This window comes from Falco naumanni, chromosome 7 (genome assembly GCF_017639655.2).
Source record: "Falco naumanni isolate bFalNau1 chromosome 7, bFalNau1.pat, whole genome shotgun sequence".
Taxonomy (NCBI): domain Eukaryota; kingdom Metazoa; phylum Chordata; class Aves; order Falconiformes; family Falconidae; genus Falco; species Falco naumanni.
Genome location: NC_054060.1, coordinates 22,133,026 through 22,160,519, shown reverse-complemented (window position 1 = coordinate 22,160,519; position 27,494 = coordinate 22,133,026). Strand labels below are relative to the sequence as shown.

The following is a 27,494-nucleotide window of genomic DNA, read 5'->3' as shown; positions in this document are numbered from 1 at the left end:
AAGCCACACGGCTGGCCCTGTGCTGCATGTCAGACATGTTCTCTGGACTTCAGTCCCTCAAAGGGACCGTTCCCATCCCTTTTCTGCTGCCTGTGTACTGCAAATGAAGTGGGATGCCCTGGGGCAGCTAATGTACACGAGTGTAACTACATGCATTGGAACAGGGCTACAAATTCTCTCATCTTTTCTTTTACATTTTAAAGATCTCGTAACAGAAGAGTCTATTAAATCTACTAATTGTAATCAGGACTTGTGGATTTGGCAGTTTTCCCTTACTCCCTAAACAACTTTACTATTTCTGCCAAGCTACCTTTTCCTTTCCAGAGCTGACCCAGCACTTTGCAAGGCTGGACCTGACAGTTTGTCCCGACTCTGGAAAACAGAGCCGTGGATTTCTTTCCACAAATGTAGTGAACTGTGCAAAACTGTTTGTTCTTCTTTGATTGTATTCATCACCTCCAAGGCAAAATTCACTGTTTCGGTGCAGACTTGCTTCCCTCCCAGAATGGGTTAGTCTTCATTGTATTTTATGTTCTCCCTCTTTATCTTGCAGGAAGGGGGAATGAGAGCACAGCAAAAACATCAGCTCTACAGCTTTTGTATGGGTAAATCCCTGCTGCTTTCTTTGCTGGAATATATTGCATATGAATGAACTATTAGGCATTTTGTGGTCTAAGAAAAAAAAGGTATCCCACAGCAGGGGATCAGCGCAAGGTGTCTCATATCACTCCAGCCTTGTGCTCAGGGAGTAAGCGTGTTGTGGAATTTCTGAAGTAGGGTAAACCTTTCCTAATCACAAAGCATGAGCTTAGACTTCACTGGGGCATGATCCTAATAGCAACTTGGCACGTACTTAGGCCCTTACATACCGCTCTACACCCTGCGTGGTGCCTAGCTGGCTTTATAGTTTGGCTTTTTGGTATGTATTTGTTTTTTTTAAGTGCCTTTGCAACAATTTGGTCATTCAAAGAAAGCACAAAACAAGTACATTCCTTTTTGAATGGGGTAGATGTCTATGCAAACATGTGTGCATGTACGTGCCTACCTAATTTATTTACCAGAGGGAAGCAGTTAATAGCAGTGACCTTGGCAGTTTGGGCAGAGGTGGTTTTTTTTGTAATGTCATGATGTAGATTTCATGAAAAGTTAAAATACAGGCAAGGTGGAAACTGGCACATACTGTATATAAAGATGCATATAATTTTCTATTTCAACCTGGCAGGCAAGGTTACTCATATATAAATAAAATCTAGTGAGATGAAGATGTATACATAGGTAGAAAGCATAGGCAGAGTTGAGGTTGGGATTTTTCCTTACTTTTGAGCATGGCTAATCTCTTGGTGCTAGGTCTAGGCACAGGTGAGGGAGGCAGCAATAAGGGATGGTGGAATGGGCCCTGGCAGAGCCCTGCATACCAGCCTGGCAGCTGCTGCTGCTATGAGAGGGGGTGAGAATGTACAAAACGGCAGATAATTCAGGAAAATGGGGCATGTGAGCCTTTCCTGGATCCTGTTCACTTTTCTGTGTCAGAAAAAGCCAGCTCTGGGTGTAACCTAGGCAATTCATCCTCAGGGCAGCACAACTTGGTTTGCTTGTGCTGATAAGAAGTCTTGAGCCAGCTCTGGTGGTTGGCTTGCATTCACTGCACCTTCCATGTAAAAGGTGTGCAATCACTCATTAGCCACTTCCCATAAATCCAACGGGTACAGTTCAAAACAGCCAGCCTTCAGATAAGACTGTTTTATGAATGGTGGCAGACATTCACAGATATTTGTAGACAGATGAAATACTTAGACCTACATGAAATGAAGCATGAAAGAATAGCAGCACAAATGAGGAAAAACTCAGCTGTTCCAGCAGAGCAGCAAGCTGTGGGCTCTGAGGAGGCCTGAAGACAGAAGTGGCAAGATGGAGAAATACAGGAGCATTGTTCCAGATGTCAAAGTTGCAGAGAAGGTTCTGGTGTTACTGTGAGACTTTGGGAAGGGACCTAGAAGCAGCCGGCTCTGAATTGGTGGAGGAAGCAAGGGATGAATACAGTCTATGAATAATCATCTCATTAATAAGCATTGCTTTTACTTTTCCATAATTCTCTCCAGAAAGGACTGTAATAATGTCTCCAATTGTTGCTGAGTCCAATGAATAGTTTTCTCCAGTGGCACACATCCAGCCGTTTCTGTCTCCCGGGCTGTATGAGAGGGAACACTCCTCCCTCGCCCAGAAGCAGGAGCTCTTCTGTGGCCACTAAACTGGCCGGAGATCTGAATGTCTGTGTAGGCGTCCAGCCTGCAGATTCTTCCAAATATCTAAATAAATACAACAGAAGTTTACTTGCACAATTTTAGGTGTGTCCACCTCTATGTGAGACAAGTATTGATGGATTTGGCAGGAACATTGCTGTGCCAAGGGCAAAAATGAGGAGTCCCTCTACTAGTGCACTCCGAGGAACGATGCTGAAGTGCTACAATGTACAGCACCCAATATCTGGGGGTAACTCATCGGTGTGATTAAATGTGTAGTCAATTGATCTACATGTTACAATGCTCAAAGAAAAAAAAAATTCCACTTTAAGCGTATTTCTCCCAGAGTCTCAGTAACTATCAGCACCTTTAGAGAGCTTTCCTGCTTGCCACTGTTTCTTTGCATTGTCTTTTTCTACCACCCTGACAAAGCACTGATGCCATTGATTCCTTTTCTATGCACAGATTCAGCAGCTAGCACAGGATTGCATGTCTCTGCAATAGCATCCTCGTTGGGAGTTGTAAATGTGGCAGTAATGAAAAGGTAAAATCAGTTAGGTCTGTAGTAGTGTATCCTTTATCTTGGAGGAAAAAAAAATCAGTGAGCAAGGACCAGTTTTCTGAAGGTCCTTGTCACCTAAAAAGGCTTATGGACCCTTGTTTCAGTCTTGAAAATTGGTGTGAGTCCTGCTAATCAGTGCATTTATTTGTGAAAAATCTTTTATTGGTCATTCTTGCACCTATTAAAGCTGATGGCACAAGTCCTGCTGAAGTCCATGGGGCAGGATCAGGCCTGCCCACAGCTTGCTTATGCACACTGGCATCCTTGCTCTCCTGGCAAGGAGGAAGCGCATGGTGAAACGATGAGGCAGAGCCCCGCGTTGCAGCTAAGCAGGCACTTCAAGGTGTTGCTGAGTTAAGGCTGTAAGATCTGATACCTGACCGCTGCCAGGCATCAGCTCGCTCTCTCTGTACAAGTGTTTTGAGGATCTTAGAAATGGCTGGCATGGTGCCGAAGTGATAGCTGTGTCACCCGATTAATGGTGCTGAAGCGATAGCTGTGTCACAGGATTAATTGTTGTGTTCCATCAGGTATTTTTTAGCAGGCTGGGAACTGCAACCTGTGTGACACAATGTGCTGAGCTATTCTGTTAGCTGCTGCTGAGGTTGCCAGGGTAATTTTATAGTCAGGCGGTCATGGTATTACAGCAAGCGGTACAAGACAGTGCTATTAAAGGTAACCATTCTGCCTTAGCGATGATTTCAGCATTCCTTCAATAATACGTAACAGCGCCAAACTTGAGATACCATACAAATTAGAAATGCAGCTTGCCCAGAAATGTTTTCTATCCCTTAGGTATTTAATTCAGTTTTATCCTATGATAATAGGAATTTACCCTAGCAGTTCTACTTGAGTTTTACTTAATGTTACTTTATATTCATAAAAGTGAAATAGTTAAATATTTCTTAACCACCTAGGGAGGAAGAAATTTCTCTCCTGCAGCAACAGAACAGGCTCTGTAGCGTGCTTTCCACTGTCAATGCCAGCCTTTGCCCCGAGAGGCTGGCATGCACGCTTTTTGCAGATATCTCAATCTTTCCCTAGGAGACATGACTTTAGTTTCTTGTGTATTGTGCACGATTGAGGGTGGGGAGCAAGTAGAAAGGAAAAACCAGATACTTTCCTTCATTCCCTTGTTAAAGGTAATGATTCACTGAAAATGTGAGTGATTTCTTTTTGTAATTTGTAACTGCACTTCATTTACAGGTTTAGGAACCTGGAATCCATTTGGTAACTATTTTGGTACTGTAGTTACCTTCCACAGTCTTGTTAACATGATGTAGTCTTGTGTGCTTGTGTTGCACAGGCTAAGGCGACACAGGGAGCTGGACGGGGAGGGAGGAGGAGGGGAAAGCTGTGCAGCACAGCTTTGCAGCCACAATGCGGAGTCACCTGTGCCCCAGTGGTAACCACAGATCTTTGTGCCCTAACCACACAGCAAAAGGGACAGCTGCCCCTTTGCCTAGGACATAGCAAAAGGGACATCGCTGACACCCTGTGAATCAGACGTGGTTGAGCAGCATCTGTTGCGTATGTTTGCAGTGGTTATATCTCCTTTTTGTAAGGCAGATACTGACCCTGGAGGATTTGCCAAAACCAGGAAAACAGAAGTTGGTACTGGCTTTGCCAGTTCATCTGAGTAACTGCAGGAGTAAGCTGATACAGTTGTGTTGCCTTCTAGAACCCAGCCTCTTCAAGAAATTGAGCATGTTAGCTGTAAGCAGGAGCAGCCTTTTTGTGTTAAGGTTTACAATAAGATCATCTTATGCACAATATTCACCCCTGTTTTCCCCTCTTTTTATGCATTGCACTTTGGTAAGGCAGGCTGCCATTTGCTCAGCTGAAAGCTTTCCAAAGCTGAGACTGCAATCTGTCATGAGCTAATAAGAGCAATCAGGGTTTTGCATGATCATAGTGCCTTCACATTGAGGTGCTGCTGGGTATAGGGAAAATTATTCCAAAGTATCGAAATAATGCCATCCCTCAGCCAGGAGGAGCATACAGACAGGTCTCAACTGAATGTTTTAATGAGTGTCATAAAATTAAGAATGGCGTGCAGGAAGGGGTCAGCCCAGGATGCAGTCTGCCTCATGAAACAAGCAGGGATTGCTTGCTTTCCTGTTTGTAAGGGAGGCGGTGCACCCTCAATACGCCCTCCTAATGGCATACCGCTTCATTCCCTGTCCTACAGACCCGGGATGCACATCAGGCGTCCAGTGTGACTTGCTTTTCAGTCATCTGAGACAGCAAAAATACAATATCAATAAGCTATAAACCAGATTTCAAGCTCAACTCAGATGAAAAAAACAAACAAACAAAAAAACGCAAACAAACTTCTCCCAGTGAAAAAAGGGAAAATGAAGGCCAAATGAAAATGCAGCAGTGACTTTAAGTGACTTGAATAAAATCAAGATATATCAGAATATGTGAAGGACTAGTGTTAGTGAGGAAATTGGATTCCAGGATGCCATCCTGTTGCACTGTGGTAGAATTAATGGAACCTGAAATGACGAACATCAATCGTTTAGTCTTGATCAATAGCATAATTTGCAATTTCACCCTCAAGTTTAATTTTAGCTCAGCTCTGTGATATTCTGTGTCAGTAACTGGTTTTCTTGCTGGAATTTAAGGGGAAAGTGTAACCCTGTAACACTTGCAGTTGTAAAGCAAAAGGCTTGGACAGGGAATGTCCTGTAAATCTCTTCTCAGCTCACCAGTTTGTGCATGGGAAGGCACAGCTGAACCACGGGGTCCCAAAGGTTGTGCTGGTCCCATCCTGGGGGGCTAAGGCCTGGCTGCTGCGGGTTCTGAGGCTTTCCACGCATCCTGCTCAATGGCTGGAGTTGGCTCCAGCTTATGTGGGACATCTGGGTGTCTTCAGTAAGTACAGATGTTCCCGTGGTGATGCTCAGAGGTGGGGGAGGCTGGGTGAGGTGCATTACTCTGTCCAGAACTGGGGGAGGGGTTGGCAGTGGCTGGCTGCTAGACTGGATGTAGCTGGGGGCACGGTGTGTGACTGGAATCGGAATGTTTTGCTATAAATTTTAGTGAGACCCGAACTGTTAAGGGGCTGAATTCAGGAGGGCACATAACCGCCTGTACAGAGAGACTTGGGTAGTGCAGACTGTAAAAGCACCTGAGCGAGCCACATTATTTAGATGCTACTTAAAATCTCATTTAAAGAGCCTCTATCAAGTGTCTGCTCACATCACTGAGTGCCTGAATACACCTGCAAATACATCTGCAAATACACCCTACATGCTTAGTTCCTTTGTACTTTGATTCCTTGAGAACAACTGTAAGAGCTTTTCATTGAGCTCTGTGACTTAAATCTTACGAAACGGAGCAGAAATCCCAGCCAGCTTAGAGCCCACTGGGGTGTCACCGCCCCAGTGCCACCAGGCTGTCCCACTGGAGCGAAGAGGGGCAGCACAGGTATGGCTCTGCCATCCAGTCAACAGCAGCGAGTTCTGGGGAAACAGCTATGAACTGGTGACAGCTTGAAATAGCAAAGGCATTAGGCAAGGGGGGGAAGGGGAAGGGAGAGCATGGCATTGGATCTTCCATGCATTAGTGGCTGCGGAGGGAGTCAGTTACAATTTTATAGTTCTGCAAGGGAATTTATACGGCTTCAGAAAACTTGGCCACAGGGCAGCGGTGCCTACTGGTCTCACAACTCCAAATCCCTTCCTGGCTCTCGGACAGGTTTTGCAGATGTTTGTGTGCTTAGACACTGCTGCTGCCCAGCAATTCGATGAGGGAATAGTAAGTATTCTCCAACCCGACTTTAAAAGTACAGCCCTTCTAACAGGGGAGCTGTACTTATCACCAATTCGGGATTTTTAACATAGAATGTTTGAGAGGGAAAAAAAATCCCAAAACAAAACCAAACAACTCCCATGAAGTAAGATGCTTCTTGTTTATACTTATTAGTTGGAACCATGTCAACAGCGAACAGCTCTCGAGGCTTTTTTGTGGGGATTTTAATCCTGTGGCTCAGGCCGGATCCTGCTGCCGGCGCGCAGCCCGTAGCGCTCAGCCAAGTGGCGTATTGCTGCGTGCCCGCCGGAGAGGAGAGGAGAGGCTGGCGCTTCGGCCGACGTGGTCAGCCCTGCGCTTTTGCAATAGCCTGATTCATTTCCTCCCAAATAACTCACAACTGTGTTTGTCAAAACACCAAGTAGCAGGCAATTAGGTTTGTTAGCTGCATTTTTACACCTGAATTGACAAAAGATCTTAAAATTGACACAGCACAATACTTTGAAAAAAATTATGCCCTATTATTAATAAATTCAAGGATTGACTTGCGGGTCAGTGAACTGAAAATCATGGAAATGATGCACTGTATCTTTGTCTCCCTCACTTTTAAATGAAGTATTCAAGCCAGAGCAATGAGACTTTTCCATCTGACCTTCTGGCAGGTTTTTACTGCATTGGTTGCTTTATTTTATATCCTATCTATCTGTTTATAAAAATTCCAGTTGTTTGGCTAGGGTTGTGCATATTGTTAAGATCAGAAGGTTTAAAAAAAAAAAAAACAACAAAAAAAACCCCAGACCCTGGGGACAAATGTGTGTTGTGGGCCTATATGATTTTGGGGACTCCTCAAATAAGCTCATTAAACATCCACTATTTCACTGACAAAGCTATGTAAAACATTATGATCTATGATATTAAATTTTCTTCTGAGTTTGTTGCGTGCCCTGATATCCTGCAGAAGAATTAAAGCATCTTAAAAAAAAAAAAAAACAACAACAACAACCGAAATTCCCTCTTCTCCTTCACTCTGAATTTGCAAAAACTGAAACCAACAGCTGTTCCTGAGCCAAAAAGAAATAAAAAGCATGTAGCAGGTGGTGCCATGTATGTATGTCTAATTGCAATCTAACAAGCAGCTAGCTGGTTACCAAATAGGGAGGAATTTGAACATGATTCAGGCAAAGAAGGGGAGCAAAGAGAATGAGAAAGTTTTGGCCCAGGAAATTAGTGTTTTTATAGAGGAGAGGAATGAGTGCAACTAGGAGCAATAAGTCCTGATAGTCTTTTTCTTTCACAAAATGTTACCCTCTTGACTAGTCACTGTCTAGAGAAACTGGCTATAGATGCCAAGAATACTGGTGAAATGGTGGCATGTCGCACGTAGGGCTCAGTAGAAGTAAACCTGACGGGCTTTGTGGGGTGATGTGCAGCTCAGGTTCAGACCCACAAAGCAGTGGTCCGTGCACTTCTGGGGCTCCCTTCACCCAGCGCAGCTCTGTAGCGCTGCTCGCACCTGCCCTTTGAAGGGTCAAGGATGGGAACATACGTTTTCATTTGCAAAGCCCTGATGGCAATTCATTTCAACTGTGTGAACGGACAGTTTCCACACAGCTTTATCCAGCCTCTCTCCAGAAAATGTAATTTATTTGTGTTTCTGTTGATGACCAAAATCCAAGTATTCTGCCTCTCCCCTCTAATGCAAAGAAAACCTTTGCTTGAAACACACTGTGTGGGAGGATTTGGATGAGGGTGGAGGAGCTTTGCTCCTTGAAGACAAGGAGAAAAGCACTGTCCTTGAGGTCTAAAGTAACTTTGAAGTAAAAGAAACCAGAAGAAATTCAGAGCTGCGGAATGCGTAGTCTTGCAATTAGGAGCAGGAGCAAACCCCTCTGCGGCAAAGTGTGAGCTTTGGGTTTGGGGCGAGCGGCTTAGGCAGCACCGTCAGTCGTGAGATCACCGTGAGCAATCCCGAAGAAGACCTGTGTTGGGAGGTCTGTTCCCTTTAGATACAAAGAATATTCCTCGTTTCATACAAAGTGAGTTTTCCTGTCACAGGGAAGGAATGGACTGTCTCTAGGGTCTAGAGAACAAGCCCTCTGAGGATGGCTGAGGGCACTGGGGGTGTTCAGCCCGTGGAGGAGGGGGCTCAGGGGGGACCTGATCACTCTCTGCAAATGCCTGTCAGGGGCTGCAGGCAGTGGGGTCCGTCTCTTCCCCCAGATAACAAGTGACAGGACAAAAGGAAACCGCCTCAAGCTACGCCAGGGGAGGTTCAGATTGGATATTAGGAAAAATTTCTTGAGTCAGGGCGGTCAAGCACTGGCACAGGCTGCCCAGAGAGGTGGGTGAGTCACTGTCCCTGGAGGGGTTTAAAAAACACGGAGCTGTGGTGCTCAGGGGCATGGGTTAGTGGTGGGCTGGGCAGTCATGGGTTAATGGTTGGGTTTGATGATCTCAAAGGTCTTTTCCAACCCAAGTGATTCTATGGTTGTCCTCTGTAAGAGGAGACTAAAAGACCGTGATGTTTATCTGCAGATAGGTTGAAGCAACTGTCCTCCGTAGCACATCGGAGGGTGGGCACTGGTGGGAAGGAAGAAGAAGAATTGTGTGAGGTTCAGGAAAATGTTGGTGGGCAGATGAGCCTGGAGGGGCTGGGAATAGGCTTAGCCTGGGAGGATTACAGCAGGGATGGGGATCTAGAAGAGCTTTCCTCTAGAAGCAGGGCTGGAACCTGACTTCCTTTCATGATGCAGCAGGGTAAGATGGTGATGATGGGATGTTTGCAGCAAAGAAGGATAGTGCTCGGACTGAGGAGGCCTCTTCCAGCCCTGCATCCCTTCTCTAGAAATGGCATACCTGCAGGCTTGCCTTCTGTAAATAGTCTGGGCTTCAGAGAAACTCCAGGACCTACAGCGGTGGCCGGTCACAGGAGGGGGATCTCTGGATCAGTTGTACACAGCCAAAGCTTGTCCTGACTTGGCTGCTGCTTCAAACATCTCCAAGAATGGGTTTAGAAGGTGGATTTAATACATTAAGACAAGCTGGATTTGGAGATGGCAGAAACCTGATGGGCGCTTGACTTCTAGGAGAGGAAGAAATGGAATTCCGGAGTAAAGTGTAATCTACAGCAGGACAAAGATAAAAGGTGAACCAAATTTGAACAAGGCAGTGCTAGCTATCAAGTGTTTTAATAAGACTTTACGAGATACAATATTCTAAGTCTGCTAGATTAGCTTTCTTTGGCCAAGATTTTGTGGTGTTTCAGTTGCATAGAAATGGGAGTGAGAACTGTGATAAATGGATTTATATGCTGACTAGAACCGGTATAGATGGAGAAATAAAAGGGCGGCGTGGGAACTGTGCTCTATAAAAGGATCAGTATTGAAAAAAATCTAGTAAAAATGAAAAAGGCACGAAATCTGCTTTGGGAGCTCTGAAAAGGGAAATTGCTACTGTTCTTGACATTACAGATTCTAAGTGAGATGTTGATTCAAAAGAAACGTAGAAGACATAAAGAAGAATATATCAGCAGTTCCCTCATAAAAGAACTTTCTTAAAGCACTTTTAAGTATTTTTATTATGTGGAGCTCAAGTGTCCTGGTGAAAAAGCTGTTCAGGATGGACAGGAACATTAATGTTGGAGGTTGTGGAGTCACAATTGCTGACATGGGTCAGAGCTAGCACGGCATATATTTGGCATGTGATTCTTTTCTCATTTGTGCAGTGAAAGCGAAATCAGCAGGATTACGCAGAGGTAAGGCCAGCGTGGCTGAGAGGAGGGAGCACCAGCCCATTCCCAGCTGCTCTGTCTCCAGGGTCTGGTGGTGATTTATTGTAACGCTGAGCTTTTCACTGACACCCCCTAAAGGTATAATTTGTTTGCATTTCCTGTGATCAAATCAATCTCCCATCTTATTGCCAGTCATTCACTGATAGCAATCCTCAGTTCTTTCTTTCTTTTAATGCTACCTCAGCATCTAGATTAAGCCATAAAGGATTGCTTTGCCTGGAGGACATGAAGTGCTGCTAATTTAAACTGATTTATGAAATGCTTTTCCAGAGTTTCACTGGCCAGCACACTGAAGACACTTTTCAATAATGTTTAGAATCAAAGTATTCAGTATAGCAGCGCAGGCCCAGGAGTGCTTTTTTCCCTTGTCTGCCACTCTTTTCAGCGCATGAGATCACATACCACTGAAACCATCCTTGAAGGGCTTGTATCACTGCAGCTGTTGTGCACCAGTGCAGTACTTCAAAAAGAAAAAAAAATATCTACAATCCCATGATTAATTTTGCAGGTTTCCTTTAGCAAACTGACTCAAGACCAGGGTCACCAGGGTTCTTGACAACTTCCAAGGGGCTTTGATGCAGATCTAGCAGAAAGCAGGAGAGATCTCTGTTATATTCTTAGAGAGGGCAAGCTGCTGATGGGTGAAGTGGGGCAATTGTGACCGACTTCCAGCCGCCTGAAACAGCTGATGGCCGAACGGGCAACGTGGGTTCAGCACTGGGGCTCCTCTGGCTGCCTGCCACTCTAGCTGCTGTTGGACTCTGATCTTACAGATCTTTTCCAGCCTTCGAGGGTTCTGTGAATGCCATCACTTCGTTGCTCTGGGGAAGCTGCTGAGCTGTAAATTGCAGATTATAATGCAGTTGCTCTTCCCAGCTTCAGCCCATCACAGTAAGTAGCCAATAACAGCAAAGAGCACACAGAGCGAGGGTGCCACTGCCGGGTGGCTCAGAACTAGGAACACCAGAACCCGGAGCCCTGTGCTACTACGGGCCTGTGCCGTTCACTGCCCTTCAGTTGGCTGACGACTTCTGCTTAATTAAAAGTAGCAGGGACAAGTTGATGGCTTTCTGATCCCAGCCCTACTGTCTGAGTGCTGACGAGGCAGACAATGCTTTGTTGCAGAAACAACCGAACTCTGTCCTGGAGGCCAGAGGTGGGATTTCCTCTGTGAAACAGCAGCTTTCCGATGTTTTTAGCCCCAGAGACACCAGGGAGGGCCCGGCCCCTGCCCTCCCTGTATTTACACGACTGACCGTCTGTATAGAGAGATAGATGAGGGACAGAACAAGACTGCTGCCCAGGGAGTTCCTTTTCTTGTTTATTCAGGTGGGAGGAAAATAAAGAACCTGCTGTATCACCTGGCTGGTTTCATCCTTAGCTCTGAGGATGGTGCTGCTCGTCATGAAGACCCGTGCTTCCCACAACTGTGCCCTGGAAAAGGCATTCCCTGATATCCCTTCTTTCTTCTCAGCAGCCTGTCCTTATAAGCTGTGCTAGGACAGCCATTTTCCAGAGCTACTGTTGTGTTTGTTATTTTAATTGAGGCAAAATCCGTGGCAAGATACATTTGTAAGTGCTAGAAAACAAAGAAAAGCACCTTCTACTTCACATGCGTGGGGAGCAGCAAACCCACGAGTGTCCCAGCAGCTGGGTGTTAGGTTCTGCCATGCGTTCGGGTAGCGTGAAGCCGCAAGTGAAATGTGCTGCAAGTGAAGTGCAGCCTGTTTTCTCTTAGGCGTGGGGGTGGAGGAGGTTCCCGGCACACCAGTGCCATGTGTTCCGCAGTGCCTGCTCCAGCGGGATGCTGCTGGCCCTGGGGGACGGGGAGGGTGGGAGGCTGAGGCTGGATTCAAGCTTAAAGCTTGCCTAGGGGAACAAGAGGATGAGATAGCGAAACAATGAAGGGTTTCATTCTGTCCTGCCCACTTAAGCAAAGCTGCTCACCATGGAACAATTTTTACCAAGTGCCAGAGAATCTGTTATGGTCACGTGGGCCTATTTCTACTTCTCCCACTGGGAATATGTGTGTGACAGCAATAACTTCAAATCGTTTTTCTTTATATAGTAATATCTGGCCATATGTTTAAACTCTTTGTGTTTGGGAGCCGTAGTTCAAGTGTTTGTTTTCTCATGCCTATGGATTCCCTGGCTTGGAAGGAATTTTGTCAAAGACAGTCCCTGCCCTTCTCACACTTTTCCTGCCTGCTGCTCTGAGCCACTGCTATTCTCCGAGCACTTTTAACCTAGTTTGCTACACTTCTCTGGTTGTAAACATTAATGGCAGATATTTAATGCGGGGGGGGGGGGCACTCCACAAAATCCCCCAAATCTGCTCCTTTAGCCCAGGGTATAATTACAGTATCCTGTGGCTTTTCTTCTAGTTTTCTTTTAAATTAAATTTCAGACAATCAGTTTCCTTCTGATAACAAAACTGTCACTGTCTGTTTTCATCCTTTCTCTCTGCTTCCCAAGACCAAAACCAGCACCTCCACAAAATCTTGAGCCTTTTCCCAAAGTTGCCTGAAGTCTACAGAGCTTTCTATGTTGGCTTCTGGATTCTAATTCTTCTTACTGATACCAGTTTCATTAATGGATTATTTTTTTTTCTCCCACCACTGATATTCCAAATTACTTTCTCCAAATATTCTTTGGGCACAAGGAGCTCTGAGGTTAGGGAGGTAATCCCAGGCCATGTATATGAAGCTTTGCAGGGTCAGGGCTGTCACAGGCCCCATTTTTCAAATGGGAAGTAAAACATGTGGAACACTTGCTCCTTTCAGAAAATAATTCTGCAGAAACACAACAACTTAGTGGACAGAAAACAACAGCCTGGCTGCTGAAATGCTGTGTCCTTCTGCAATGAAATTTTAGAAAGAACTGTTCTGCATGCAGAAATGCTGATGACAGAGTCTAAGGATGAAGAATCTAGATTTGAGCTTTGCTTTAAATGTTGCACTTCAGTGTACCAAGAGCAGCATCTGTTTCTTAATTAGGTGCTGCTGATTCGTGATGCCACTCTGAAATATATTTCATTTAAAGATGTAACTCTCAAGATTACATGTCCTACCCATCAAGATGTTGAGGCCAATCCCATCAGCGTGCCACCTTCATCTAGAAGGAATGTTCAACTAATTTCTACTACTCAGAGGACGTGGTTTCATTATCCGTGAATTTTCGTTTTAATATTTCATCTGAAATGACCAGGTGGAAGCTGGCTGGACTGGCTGGCTGGCTGGACTTGCTGCAAAGCAGGAGTATTTCCGATTCAAATCTTAAGTCAAATAAAGTCTAGGTGGAAGCTCATATAAACAGTGTGAGATTCACCAGGTATGGTCTGCAGAGGAGTAAGTCAGCTGGCGGCCACTGCTCTTGTGCGCTTCATGCTCCCCTGCACGTGCGGCACAGCATCCCTCGACCTGGCAGCTCCCACGGCAGAATTCCCCACCTGGACCTGGAGAGTGTGCTCCCGATTTCCCACTGCAGCATCTGCCTGGGAATGGGGCTGCGCTGGGCCAAGGGCAGATCACCCGGAGAGCCCCCCCAGGGCTCCTTGGAGCTTCGATGGGCGCAGGGCCACCCGGCATGGCCCACCGGTGGCTGTGGGTGCTGCTGGGTTATCGGGGCTGAGTGCAGAACCTGTCCCCCTCAGTGATACTGCTTCAGTGTTTGTAGCTCGTGGCGTGGGAAATGCAGGGAAGCGATGTTTGCCAACACACCTGTTTTTAAAGTGTTAAACGCTCTGAATTAAGATCTAGCATGTTTTGACAAGGTGAATTATCCTTTCTGAAATGTCCTTGGCTTTTTGCCTCGTTCACTTTCATGAGCTCCGTTTGTAGTAGCAGGTTGCTGCTTCAACACAGCAACATCATCTGGTGCATTTAAGCTTCATACGTACTGTGCCTGCGGGTCACACTGCAGCCGGCTAGGCAGCCCCAGAACATGCGTTTAGGTGCTTTAGGGGGCTAATCCTGCCGCTCTTCTCAGTTTAAGGTTGTTACTGACCCACACTCTTTGGGGAAGCCTCTGGTGTGCATCTGGGCCAGGGGGAGAGCTTATGGAGAACTACTCATTTAATAAAACCTGCCAGTAAGTGTTTTGCAGTGTGTAGCTCAACCCCGCCATACTTTTGGAAACCAAAACCACCGCTGCAGGTTTCTGCATGACTATCAGAGCGTGGTGCGGTGCCATTGTAGAGGAAACTGTCAATATTGCTGTTCATGGAGGTCATGGGCCACGGCACATGGTGTCTAACTTCACAGTTTTAGGCTTGTGTCTTGAATGAAGACGACAAGCAGATAAATCCTAGGAGTTATTCTAAAGAATAACTAGTGACGTAACACCTGCTTGAGGGGGGAGTATAGTTAATTATCCATTTGCTGAGTCAGAATCTTTTTTTGAGGAATAAAATAATGTATAAAATGACAAAAATTGGCACATAGATCCATAGCTTCCCTTGAATGTAACTTTTTGAGCTGGATGTAAATATATTTTATCAAGGGTTGAAATACATTCATTCTGTGGACAAGCATAGTGCCAGGACTGTGCAGTAGGGAACTACATCTGTTGTCTTCTTTCTTTCTTTCTTTGTCTCTCTTTTTCTTTAACCTTGATAGAAGTGATCTTCATTGAATTTAAGTTTTGTGGAAACCTGTCTGCTTTACAAAGCCTCATTTTTGTTTGAAAATAAAAATTACGTGTATTTTTAATCTTTCATATTTAAGTCTATTTAGAGCATGAAGAGGATACAAAGAATAGCTTTTCTCGCTACGTGTATTATTCACCTTACAGTTGTCAATATAACCTTTATATGCAACAAATACATTTAGGATACATGAGAATTACCATGAAATTAGACTACATTAAGTGTGGGACCAAAGTGCAGAAAGCGTTCTCCTATCAAGGCCACCAGAACAGACAGTTGCACGAAGTGCTTTGATATTTATGCTTTTATTTCTAAGCAGGGAATCTGAACCGAACACTTCTTTGTAGATGAGGAGTGGCTGAGGGGTTTGGACTTGTCTGATTTGGAGCAAAGGAGGCCGAGGGTGACCTCATTGCTCTCCATGGTGGAGAAGGAGGAGCTGAGCTCTTCTCCCTGGGATCCAATGATAGAACTCGCGGGAACGGTTCAAAGCTGTGCCAGGGGAGCTTTAGACTGGCCGTGAGGAAGCATTTCTTTACCAACAGGGTGGTCAGACACTGGGAACAGGCTTCCTAGAGGTGGCCAATGCCCCAAGCCTGTCAGTGTTTGAGGCATTTGGGCAAGGCCCTTAATAACGATCTGTAACTTGGGGTCAGCCATGAGTTGGTCAGGCGGTTGCACTAGTTGATCACTGTAGGTCCCTTCCAATGGAAATATTCTGTTCTATAAATCATAAAGTTGCACTACCTGATTTTATTTCTTTTATTATCCTGAGGAAAATATAAGCTGTAATTCTCAAATTTCATTAACTGGGGTATATCCTGCTGCAAGCCACAGCACGGTAACTCTACAAAGTCATGAAATGAACAGTGGTCATTACTGCTGTAACACAGCACAGCCCTGTAAAAAGAGCTGATCAGTTTGGTGGAGGTTTTTTTTTCCAGAAAATCTTAGAAGCATTTACCTGGCCTGGCGGAGAGAAGCCTGCCCTGAAATCGGGCTAGATATAGGTACAGAGGGAACAAGCAACCCGCAGTGAAGTCTGTACAAGACAAGGAACCCAGGTTTCAGGAAAGACTGAGAGATGCCGATCACCTTGTAGTCACTTGAATCTACAACATGCCGATGGGGTGGTCTGCAGCATAAGCTCTCCCACCCATGTCAAATTTCTGTTTCTGGAAATCACGACATGTTTACGTCTCACAGACCCAGCCTGCTGCGTGGAAGTCCAGGCTGTTTGCCCAAACAAAAGGTCGATCTTCCACAACAGAAGAGTGACCCAAAACACTTTGGTTTGTGGGCAGCTCTGGGTCTGGTGTCACCACATCCCAGAATTCTTGGAAGAAACCCAGAGACTGCAACACAGAGCTGCAGCTCCTGGGAAATGTCATGGGAATTTTTAGGTTTTCATTATGCTAAGCACTATAAAACTTATGTGGAACATCTACTAACAAGGCAGTTTATACACCAGTCCCTTGGATATGTGTTTCTTCTGTCTTGCTGCAAGGTTTGCTCCCACCCACATGTGCTTGGTTTGGGGAGAAATCACTAGGCTTTCTTCCATTTTCAAGATGAGACATCCATACCCTTTAGGGGAGAGCATTTTAAAGTCCTTTTCACAATTATATTTGCTTGATGCCAAATTACCATCTTTTCCTTTTCCTAGTTCTGCATTGACAGAACGTACCAGAGGGCCATTTAAAAAGTTGGAGCTGTGAACTCTCTGTTTTTAAAATCAGTTGTATCCTAAATTCTACCAGACAGAACAGAAAAAAAAAACATTTCCCGCTTGCCCTCAGGGCTGCCCGTCCATGGCAGTGCTGCCTCAACGCTGCTTTAGCAGGCAGGGTGCTACATCCTAAGCCACTTGGATGGTGTGACTTATTTGTGCTCACTTGTTCTAGCTACCGATGTTAAGCTATCACTGCTGGAAGAACCACCACAGCATATTCCAGAATGCTCCGTCCCTCCTGACAACTGTCTCCTCACTGCTCATCCATGGCTTTAGTGTTCCAGGGCCTGACAGCCTGGGTGGGTGGCTGGCCTACATACACACCTCTGCTGCCGCTGTGCCTTCAAGGATGCAGATTAAGGGCACTTGCGGAGTCATCTGTGGAATGTAAATCTTTGTTTGGAGGAAATTAAATTTCTATTCTTTGTGTCTGTGCCTGCGTAACCTGGCTATGATCTTACGACTGGCCTGTCAGAGTGAATACATGTCCACAGCCACAAAACTGTGACATTATCTCCCTGATCAGGCATCCTTTAACCACACTGATACTATTAATTCAGTGGAGAAACATCAGTCGCTTTCCTGTCACCCTGCAGAATGGTGGCCTCACAGATAGAGGGGCACCAGCGGCCTCCTTTTGAGCCCCAGAGCCCTTCTACCTTTGGAAGTGTAAGATTTAACCACAGAAAGTCACTGGTGGGGCAGCGGCTCGCCAGGCCCCGGTGGAGGGGCAGGCAATCCTCTTCCTTTCAGGCTGGGGTGGCGCGGCACAGCTCAAAGTCCCCCTGTTCTCCAGAAGTGAGCAGAACCAGCAGAGTCATTCTGCTTATCAGATTTCTTTCAATTAAATAATCTTACTCTCTTCTGTTTTCTTCCTTTCTCAAGCAGTTCCAGCCTCCTTTAGGATCCTTCCGTCTAACGCCCAGGCTGACCAGGTGCCTCTCAAACCCTCTGGTGGTGCTGGGGAGCTGGTGTGGTTTAACTGGCTGCTCGCTCACTCCCCCTCACTGGAGAGATGGGGAGGAGAATTGGAATGTAAAACTTGGGGGTCGAGATAAGAACAATTTAATAGGTAAAGCAAAAGCTGTGCATGCAGGCAAAGCAACACAAGGAATTCATCACCACTGCCCATGGGTGGGCAGGTGTTCAGCCACCCCCAGGAAAGCAGGGCTCCATCACGCGTAACGGTTACTTGGGAAGACAAAAGCCATAATGCCGGGCATACCCCCTTCCTCACACTTCCCCCAGTTTATATACTCAGCATGGCATCCCATGGTATGGAATACCTCTTGGGCTGGTTTAGGTCACCTGTCCTGGCTGTGTCTCCCCCCAGTTTCCTGCGCCCCTCCAGCCCTCCCACTGGCAGGGCCCAAGGAACCGAAAAGTCCTTGACTGAGTATAAACATCACCCAGCAACAGCTAACATCATCAGTGGTTATCAACACTGTTCTCACATCAGAGCCAAAACACAGCCCTGCACCAGCTACTAAGAAGAAAGGTAACTCCATCCCAGCTGAAACCAGGACAGTAATCTGCTCTGCTCTGCTCTGCTCTGCTCTGCTCTGCTCTGCTCTGCTCGGCTGTTAAATTCTATCCAGTTATCTGCCAGCAGAAGGTTGCTTTTCCAGGTGATTGACTGAACTGAGCAGCGGAGCTCATTTTGCTCCAGGCATGGGAAATGCAGATAATGAATTACCTGCTGTGTGATATTTTTCATGATCCTGGTAGCCTTTAAAATATTTTTCCAGTTCCATTCTTTCCTACAGTGTTACAAGTCTGCTTGATGAAGTTTACTGGCTGTCTGGAGTTCTTTATATGCCACTGTCATGAAAGATGCATCTGCTTTTCCATTAATGCCCGAAGTGATCTTTGTATGTAGCAGCTCTTCTGGTCCATAGTACCGCTCCCCAGTACCACACTGGCCACAGCATTGCAACTGCGGCTCAACAGCAAGCAGGAAAAACTCCGATCAACCCAATTAGCAACACTGTCATGAAAACAACAGAAAATTATAATATTACAAATAGGAGACTTGACTAATGAGCACTCATTTGAATCTAGGTAATTCTGTATATCCTAAGATGAGATAGTTGCAGCATTATATTCTGGAAAAGTTGAGGCTCTTTCTCAGCAATGCTGGTACACCTCAAGTTGAGTTTCAGTTTCTTACTGGCATTTTATAAGACTATGCAATGCTTCCAGCTCTCACCAGGAATATTTCATACAGATTTTCCCATAATACATCATTTTTTTACTTTCACTGGAGAAGGACAAACCTGATAACCTGCTGTATTGCATAAGCATATTGCTCTAGTTCATTGAACATTTGGTATTAAATCTTGATTTGTTCAAGTAAAATCCATGAAGCCACTATATATGTATAATGTTTTCTATGAGGCATGTGTTCTCTAAAACCCCCAAACCTTCTATTTCTTTGTGTTTTCCCTGGATTCAGCTGTTCTAACTCATCTGACTGTTGTAAGACAGGTATACAACTGACCCACTGATGAAAATACACGTATCCAGAATCTGCTTATCCTGTTGGTCTGAATTTGTACTGACTTTGTAGATACATAGTAAATAGTGAAAAACCTTTTCACCCTCAGAAGTCACCTTGTTCCCTAGGCTGCGTTGACTGTGGGCACTTAAATCGGCAATGTTCATTTAAGTCAAAACTTTCAAATCTTTTTCAAGGGGAAGGGCAATGATAAGACAGAATTAATTATCCAGCAATGTTACCTTCAGGTATTCAGTGAATCCAATGAAAGCCAGTGATCTGCTTGGTGACCAGCTCCCTTTTTTACGATAGGGATTGCTCTATGCCGGGAATGCAGTCTCGTTAGTGATGGTTATAGAAACTGAACTTCCACAGTAAAATAGTGTATTGGGTTTTATGCTTAATAAGTAGAATAAAATCTAGGCAAAAAATTTCTGATGGATGTGTAGAATAGGTGTGTTTTGTGGGAGGCATTGAGTATTTTCTATCATTCAAGGTAAAATCAGTACTAAATCGCTCATACACTAGCAGCAATATAATCAAACAAGCTTATTGAGTAGGAGATAGGAAATGAGGCTAATCATAAATTTATATTATTTATTAGTGAATGTTTATAGACAAACTCTGATTTATGTTCGAGAGAATGGAATAAATATTTCACATGTGATACCATTTAAGCTTTAAAGGAGACAAGCAGTTTCAGAAAGGATGTTAGTCATTACTGGTAGGTTGCTTGAACACAAAAAATGCAAGAAAGACTTAATTCCCCTTTTCATTGGAGCTATTATCTCTTTTCTCCCAGCTTTATACATATTCATGCCTGCTTAGAGGATTCCTTTACACAGCTGAGCATGGGAATTGCTGTTAGTGAAAGTTAGACTCTATCTTCATGTTAAAATATGTGACAGAAAACAGACTGGAGCAGCTCATCTACTCCTGGGCACCAAACTGTTGCAGGGGGAGATATTTTTTAACCAATTAAAATGCCAGGCTTTTCTGCACATAGCATCTGAATCTTATTGGCCTTGGACACCATGCTTTATCTGCAGTACACTTCATGCTGGAAGCTGGGCTTTGTGTTATGGAGTCTTAAAGCCTGGAAGGCTTGCTGGGAAAAGAAATTTAGAAAGCATGCAGGAAAAGAAATTCAACATCCGGTAGACAGAATAACGAAAATATGTTTTCAGATTTGAGATAGACATGAAGTAGATACTGCCTGGAATTAGGTGTATTTCCATTGTACACATGGGAAGGCAAATGCAGTTAGATCCCTTATAGTCCTGTACTTCAGACTGAGATATTTTTTTTTTCTGCTGACTTCAGTGGCAGTGGAATTAGGGACAGCATAACCTTCTTGGATTTGGCACAGCTTCTCATCACAGGACCATGTAATACGCTGGAACGAACAAATTCTTTAGTTTGTACCTTTAGATTTTTACGGTTCACACTGCTGTGCCACCAGGTACTTGGGATTCTTGTTGTAAAGTTCCAAAGTGCCCGAAGGGCCCTGCCACTGTGTGTTTGCTGCCAAGCAGCACTCTGGCGTCTGTTCTTTCATTTGCTCATTTAAAGGAGTGTGAACACTTCTCCTAAAGCTACACAGAAATTTGCCTTGGCTGATGAGGTAAAATATATGCTACTGTCAGATACAAAGGAAGAGAAGAAAGACACAGTTTTCAGATCAGATTTGCTGAACCTCTGTGACTACTCTGTATGCCTGTACTAGTGATGCAGGATGACCCGGTTTAGGCCAGAAGTGGTGAGCTGGCTGCTCAGTAGACATCTTTGACCTTTGTCAAAATGACAGGAATGAATCAATGTGCTACAAATTTGCTCATAGTATCAATCTCTAATGAAAAAGAAAGAATTTAAGTACCTCTCGGTTGGTTGAGGGTTTTTTCAAGAAACAACAAGCTGAATTGCTGCTGCTTTCTTAGGAAGATGCAACCGAACAGGGTGAGTTACTCTCAGCGCAGCCTGCGAAACGCTGCCTATTTCAGGCACTGTTTGCAGTGAGCCACTTCTGTTGCTCTCAGACTGGCAGGCTGTTCCCTGCTGCCTCATCCACGCCTGTCTTCCACACCTCCCCCTTTCACGGCAGGGCCGGGAGTTTTTCTTTTTTATCTTCCCACTCATCTTGGCTGGACCAGGAGGGCTCCAGCTCCCTGTGCACATGCCCCAAAGGCTGCCAGCTCCTGAGGGCACCCGCCTTCACCCCCATAAACTGCTGACCTGAGCGGGGGTTCCCCTGTGCTTCCAGGGCCTTGACCCAGCTGGTGCCATCAATGAACGCCTGGAAAATGGTTCTGGGTCGTGTGACTATTCCAGGTAGAGATGTCCCTTGCCATAGCAGCTGCACCGGCCAGGCCTTGCAGCTGCGCAGGATAACGGTGTTCTCCTCCCTTGCAGAAACGTGCTGTGGTTGTGTGCGTATGTGCGACATCCCCACGTGCAGGAGCTTGCAGAACTACCACTTTTTTATTATGATTTTATTTTAATCGGTAACCAGGACATTGCTATTGTCTGCAGGAGAACGAAATCCCTTGTAAGTGAAATACCGAGTGAAAACCTGCCATCAGCTCAGCAGAACCAGAGGGGAGAGCTGTGCCCCCGGCAGGCTGGCTGCGGCGCGCCTCGCCCGGCATTCGGGGCTACCCTGCGCCGCCGCTCCGGCCGCCAGGGGGAGCCCCGCAGCCGCCCCGGTCTCCGCAGCCGCCCCGCAGCCGCAGCCACCCCGCAGCACCCCCCGGCCCCGCAGCCGCCCCGCAGCCGCAGTCGCCCCGGTCTTCGTAGCCGCCCCGCAGCTGCCCCCAGCCCCGCAGCTGCCCCTGTCTCCGCAGCCGCCCCGCAGCCCCGAGCGGCCGCAGGGGATGAGCGCGGCGCCGGGGGGAGCAGCGGCCCAGCGTGGCCCCGCGCTGCCCGGGGGGCTGTGCCTGGGGGCTGCAGGGCGGTTCCCAGGGTCACTGCGGTCCGGTGCGGGGGCTGTGACAAAGCCTCGCCGCAAATTACATCCCTCCCGGTTTGAAAGTGGTTTATTGCCGATGCACTTCTTATAGCAACGGGAAGCCTTGTTGGCAGCACATTTTAATTATGCTCTGGAGCTAATCAAGGCAAGAGAAACCGTTGTGCACACAGGAAGCTGAACTCGTGCCTCCGAGTGCCTGTATCCCCGGGGGGTGCCCCAGCACCCCGTTGTACGGCTGCAGGGCAGCTGGGCCAGGAAGGCCAGGATAGGTGCCGCCCGGTGCCAGGCCCCTGCTCCCACTCTGCAGCCAGCACCCGAAGCAGGCAACCGGGATCAGGAGGCTCTGAATCACCCTCTGGGAACACCCCAGCTCTTTTCACTAATCGTAGAGGAAGCCTGAAGAGACGAAATGGAAAGTAACTGTAGAGGAATGAAAGCGGTGAGTTGATTAGCACTGATAACATGCAGCTGTGGCCTCGCTTCAAGGCAGTGGGTTGATCAACATGGATGATGTGCAGCTGTAGCTCATTCCCACTAAGTGGTTAAATAGCCCTGAGGATGGTGGGAGGGGGGTTGGTTGGGGGAGAGGTAGGTTGGTGTGGTCTCTGGAAGAAAGAGAAGCAGCAGCATGGACTGGAGAATCTGACCAATGGTAAAAGCCTTGTTGCAGTTTGCTTGTATTGTGAGTGTTGGTGCCCCGTGTGAGGCAAGCTGGTTGGAACTACAAGTAAGTATTGAACCAGGGCAGCTACTTGATGTTGCTGCTGGCTGTGGACTTTGTATACCTGTGACTAGTTTGCCATGATTGCCATGGCTGAACTTCTGTGAACTGTTACTCAAGGTGACAAGGTTCCTACTAAAAATGTGTTCTTCATTTTTCTCCCTTTTTATAGTTAAATCATTCTTTTCTATTAAAGGTAGAAGCATATATATTGGAGTGAGGCTCTGTGGTGTGTGATGTGTGACACAGCGCTGTATTGCCTGGTCTGGATGGGTAGCAGCTATGCGGTGCACGTTTTGCTTCCCAAAGGAGAGCATCCCGCTGTCTTCAACAGCTCCTTTTACCCTGCTGCTGGAAAGTTCCATGGGGGAGCACAATCCCCCTCTGGAAGCCTCTGAATTAGCCTGGAGGCCACCTGAACAGCACCTACAGCAAGTGAGTCCATTGAGGTGAACTGCACTCTGACACTGAAACGTGCCTAGGGTGCCTGAGGGGTCCTGAACCTTTTGACAAAGCATGGCAGAAAGAAATTTCTCCGATTCGAATCACTAGAAGATTATTATGAAAGTGAAGCTTAACTGGTGTAAAATGAGCAGGAGGGGGCAGGGCTCAGACCCAGACCGTGTGTGTTCCCAGCTAAACCTTCCAGCAAGTTCAAAACGTTCCCTGCCCCAGTAACTCACCTGGTGGGTTCCCTGGCACAGCCGGTCTGTTTCCAGCGCTCAGGGAAACAAGAGCTTCAGCCCCGCAGCGGCAACAGGGGAGCGGGGAGGTTATTTGCCTGATGTAGCTGTGCTGGAGGCATCCAGCTGGGCCAGTGCGGCTGCAGGCCCGCCCGGCTGGGGGGGGAGAGGGGGTCCCGGTCCCTGCCCGCAGGGTGGTCACCGGGAGCTTGCAGGGTCCGCCCGGGTTCTGGCGCGCTGCAGATCCGCGGTGGGAGGGTTCATGGATCCCACCTGGCTCTGGGGGTGGGGGGTGTATGTGTGTGGCTGTGACACGCTCCCTCTCAAGGTCACCAGCTAAAGCGCGGGCTGCCCGGCTTTCCCCTGCCTGCATCTGCTGTGCTCAGCAGCGCCGGTGGCTACGGGTCAGGGCTCGCTTGGCTCGTGCTCTTTGGGGATGGGAGGGGGGCGGCGGGGATAGTACACTCTCGGATGCAGCAAAGCCCCTTCCCCAAGAGCCCGGCCGGCCGCAGCCCCCGCTCCCGCTGCTCCGGTGCTGGACGCCTGCCCCGCTCCTGGCCGAGGCGGTCCCGCTGTTCTCCCGGGTCAGCTGGTTCGTCTCGGGACAGCTCGGGGCGCCTCTGTTAATGGATATGGAGCCGCGGGGGGAGGGCGAGGGGCCTCCTGCAGCGCGGGGGGCTTAGCCCACCCCGGCGGGGGTAGCCACGGCCGACCCCTGCCCGCGCCGCCTGCCTGGGGGGGCACCTCTGGCCCCGGCTCTGCGCAGCTCGGGGCCGGCCGGGGCAGCGGCGGCGGCCCCCCTTCCCTCCCCCCCCCCTTCCTCACCCCCCCCCCCCTTCCTCACCCCCCCCCTTTCCTCCCCCCCCTTCCTTCCCCCCTCCCCTCCGGCGGGGCGCGGGCCGGGTGGGAGGCGCCCGGCGCCGGTAGAAAAGGGCGGCGCGGGCGGGCGCGGTGGCTGCAGCCGCCGAGGGTGCCGGGCCGGCCCGCAGCGAGCCGGGGCTGCGGAGGGAGCCGGCGGTGGCGCCGGACCAGGTACGTCCCCGCCGGGGGGCTGGCAGAGGGGTCGTTCGCCCCGGTCTCTCCCTTCGGGGGCTGTGGCGAAGCCCCGCGTCGCCTCGCGGTGCGGTGCGGAGGCGGTGCTGAGCCCGCGGACCAGCCCTGCCCGGCCCGGTGCCCCGCGGGGCTCAGCGTGCCCGGGGGGCGGCTGCTGCGATCAGCCTCCCTGCGTGCCTGCAGGTGGCTTCGTTCGGCGGCTCCCCCCGGCGGCCCTCCTGCCCGGCTCGGGATGTGGCTCCTGGAAAAGCTCGGAACATCGCGCGGACGCGGAGCCCTCCCGAGCGCCTCCTCCCTGGGGCCGCCGCCCGGCCAGGACCTGCCCGACAAAGGCCGCCTGGGGGCTGCTGCTTTTCCCAATGTGCTCACCCCGGACAGAATCCCCAAATTCTGCATCCCCCCGCGGCTGACCGGCTCTGCCTCCCACCAGGAGCGCAGTTCAGAGGACGTGAATCTCAATGTTCCCAGCTACTGCCCCAGCTCTTCTTCGCCACATCTCATTCAGGTGGAAAGTGCTGAAGAGATCCCGGTGCTGGAGGAGGAGAGCACAAACTCGGACCCCCGGTCCCAAGCAGCGCTCTCCCTGCCTCACTTTCCCAGAGCCCCCACTTCCTACGGCTTCTGCACCTTGCTGGAGAGCCCCCACACCAGGAGAAAGGAGTCCATCTTCCACGGTGACCCACGAGGTTCCCTGCCCAGCCTGATGCTGTCTCGATCCAGAGCCAACACGTTTGGTGGCAAAGGGACAATGTCCCATCCCATTGCTATCAGCTTTGCTTCCGTGAGGCTGCCCCCCCAGCACCCCGCTCTGCGCAGGCAAGGTGCCTGCGACAGCGATACCGCCTCCTCCAGCGACTCCTCTCCCTTCAGTTCTCCACTTCTCAGCAGGTCACCTCCCAGACCCTGCTCCCTGGTCAAAGCACAAAGTCAGGAGGGATTTCTCTACCGGGCGCTGAAGGCCAAGAGCAAATCCAGCATGGCCAGGAACAACTCCCTCTCCACGGAGGAGAGCAGCTCCACTGATAACAGCCCCAGTGCCATCAGGCGGGCCTCGGAGGGGCTGCTTGCCACACGCAGCTTTAGCATGTCCTGTTCGCCCATCTTCCCCTTGGACCTCATCCGCAGCCGGGAGAGGCTGGTGGGAGAGAGCACTGTGGTAATGGACAAGGGAGGCACGCTGAGGCTATCGGCCGAATACTGCTCGGAGAACGAAAGGCTGCGCGTCCGCCTGATCAGTGCAGAGGGTTTATACGATGACTCTGTAGAGCCCAAAAACATAAACTGCTGTATCACCTTCTCCCTGGTGCCAGGGAAAACACAGAAACAGAGAAGCACTGTTATAAAGAGGAGCAGAAATCCCATCTTCAATGAGGACTTCTTTTTTGATGGCATTGCAGAAGAAGAGCTCTACAGCCTTTCTGTAAGGATGAAAGCAATGAATAAAGGGTGCAATATGAAACGGGACTACACCTTAGGAGAACGGGATTTGTCTTTAATGAGTATGTTGTCAGTGTAATACTTCAAACATTCAAACAGACTAATTTTGTCTGCTGGAAGTTTTCTACTAAATAAAGTTTTGAGTAGTTTTTCATAGTTTATGGGGTTTTTGTGTTTTTTTTTTTTAAAAGCATACTTCAAAGCACTGCATTGCTTGCTATTGCTCTCCTGCTGCTGCGCCTTACTTTGCTGCTTAGCACTTCAAATGCTGTGAGCTATTTGCTGTTAAAGGTGGCTATGAAGTAGGAGAGGAGGGCAGAAGGGCTAGTTTGCCTTTAAGATAAAGGATTAGGCAGCTACCAAGTCCAAGCTGTCCTTTCAGGGGGTGGAGGGTTGTTTTTCACTCACTCTGGTCCCTGAGCAGGCACACAGCACACGTACGCAGTGGGCGCTGAACTCTGTTGCAGCTCCCAGGTACCACATCGGTTACACAGACCGTTTTCACAGCACTCCTATTTGTGGAAACGAATGTTTTTGTGTGCCCTGCATTTGGGGAAGGGGGGAGAGAGAGGGATACTGTGAGGGAATCAGCCCTTCTACAGTGGGGGTGGGGGACTGGGACTCCCAAAGTTGGTGTAAGGTTGTGTTGAGGATAACAAAATCAGCTTCTGAGTGCGCGGCTGATTTCACAGCTGTCAGGACGAAGCTGCCAGGTAATTGTGTTCTGGTCAGGAAGGTACCCTGGAGGTATCACCCTCAGCAACTCAGCTGTTCAGTCCTTTCTGAAACCTAAGCACATGGGGTACGATACCAATATGGCAAGAGCAAGGGATAGTTTAGGATCTCTGGGTTGAATTCCTGTTTCAGCTAATGACTTGCTGCATACCTTGTTGAAGTCATTGTGATAAAATTAGGATAATCTTTCCCTGTCTTGTACCAGCAGACGGTGAGTGGCTGAGGAATTTGCTCTAACGGTGGGAGAAGCATAAAGGTGCAGAGCTCCTGCATGCTTGAGGTCACCTTCCGTTTTTTTTGTTCCCTCCTGCTGAGGTGGATGTAGTGGCTAGGTGAAACAGCTAAACTTGTGGAAAATGCAGCTGTGCAAATAGGAGGAGGCAAAAATTGCCTTGAAAGTCCGGACCTGGCGCCGCCTCCCTTGATTAAGTTGCAGGCTTCATTATGTCAAGGTAGGTCAGCTTTAATGGAGGAGCAACGCACACAGGCACGGGGCACAGAAAAGGCAGGCTTTCTGGTGTGTTCCCTGCGAGGCTGTAACAAACGGGGCCTTGCCCTTGCCAAATTTACAGCTCAAAAGCTCTTTCAGAAAGATTTCCAGCAGATCCTCCCCCTGCCCTGTTCTGACAGGGGTGTGACTGCCCGCAAGTCGTGGGGCTGTTCATGGAAGGCTCT

The 27,494-nt window shown here is 48.1% G+C and overlaps 1 protein-coding gene across 1 annotated transcript in view; it reads left to right on the top strand.

Moving 5' to 3' along the window:
- The window catches only part of LOC121092099 (C2 calcium-dependent domain-containing protein 4C-like), a 28,197-nt gene extending 1,954 nt beyond the window's left edge, over positions 1–26,243 (top strand). The window contains exon 2 of the mRNA XM_040602564.1: positions 24,831–26,243. Coding sequence (XP_040458498.1) covers positions 24,831–26,163 — 1,333 coding nt within the window. The 3' untranslated portion in view covers positions 26,164–26,243. The remainder of the gene's footprint in view (positions 1–24,830) is intronic.
- Positions 26,244–27,494: the final 1,251 nt, after the last annotated feature.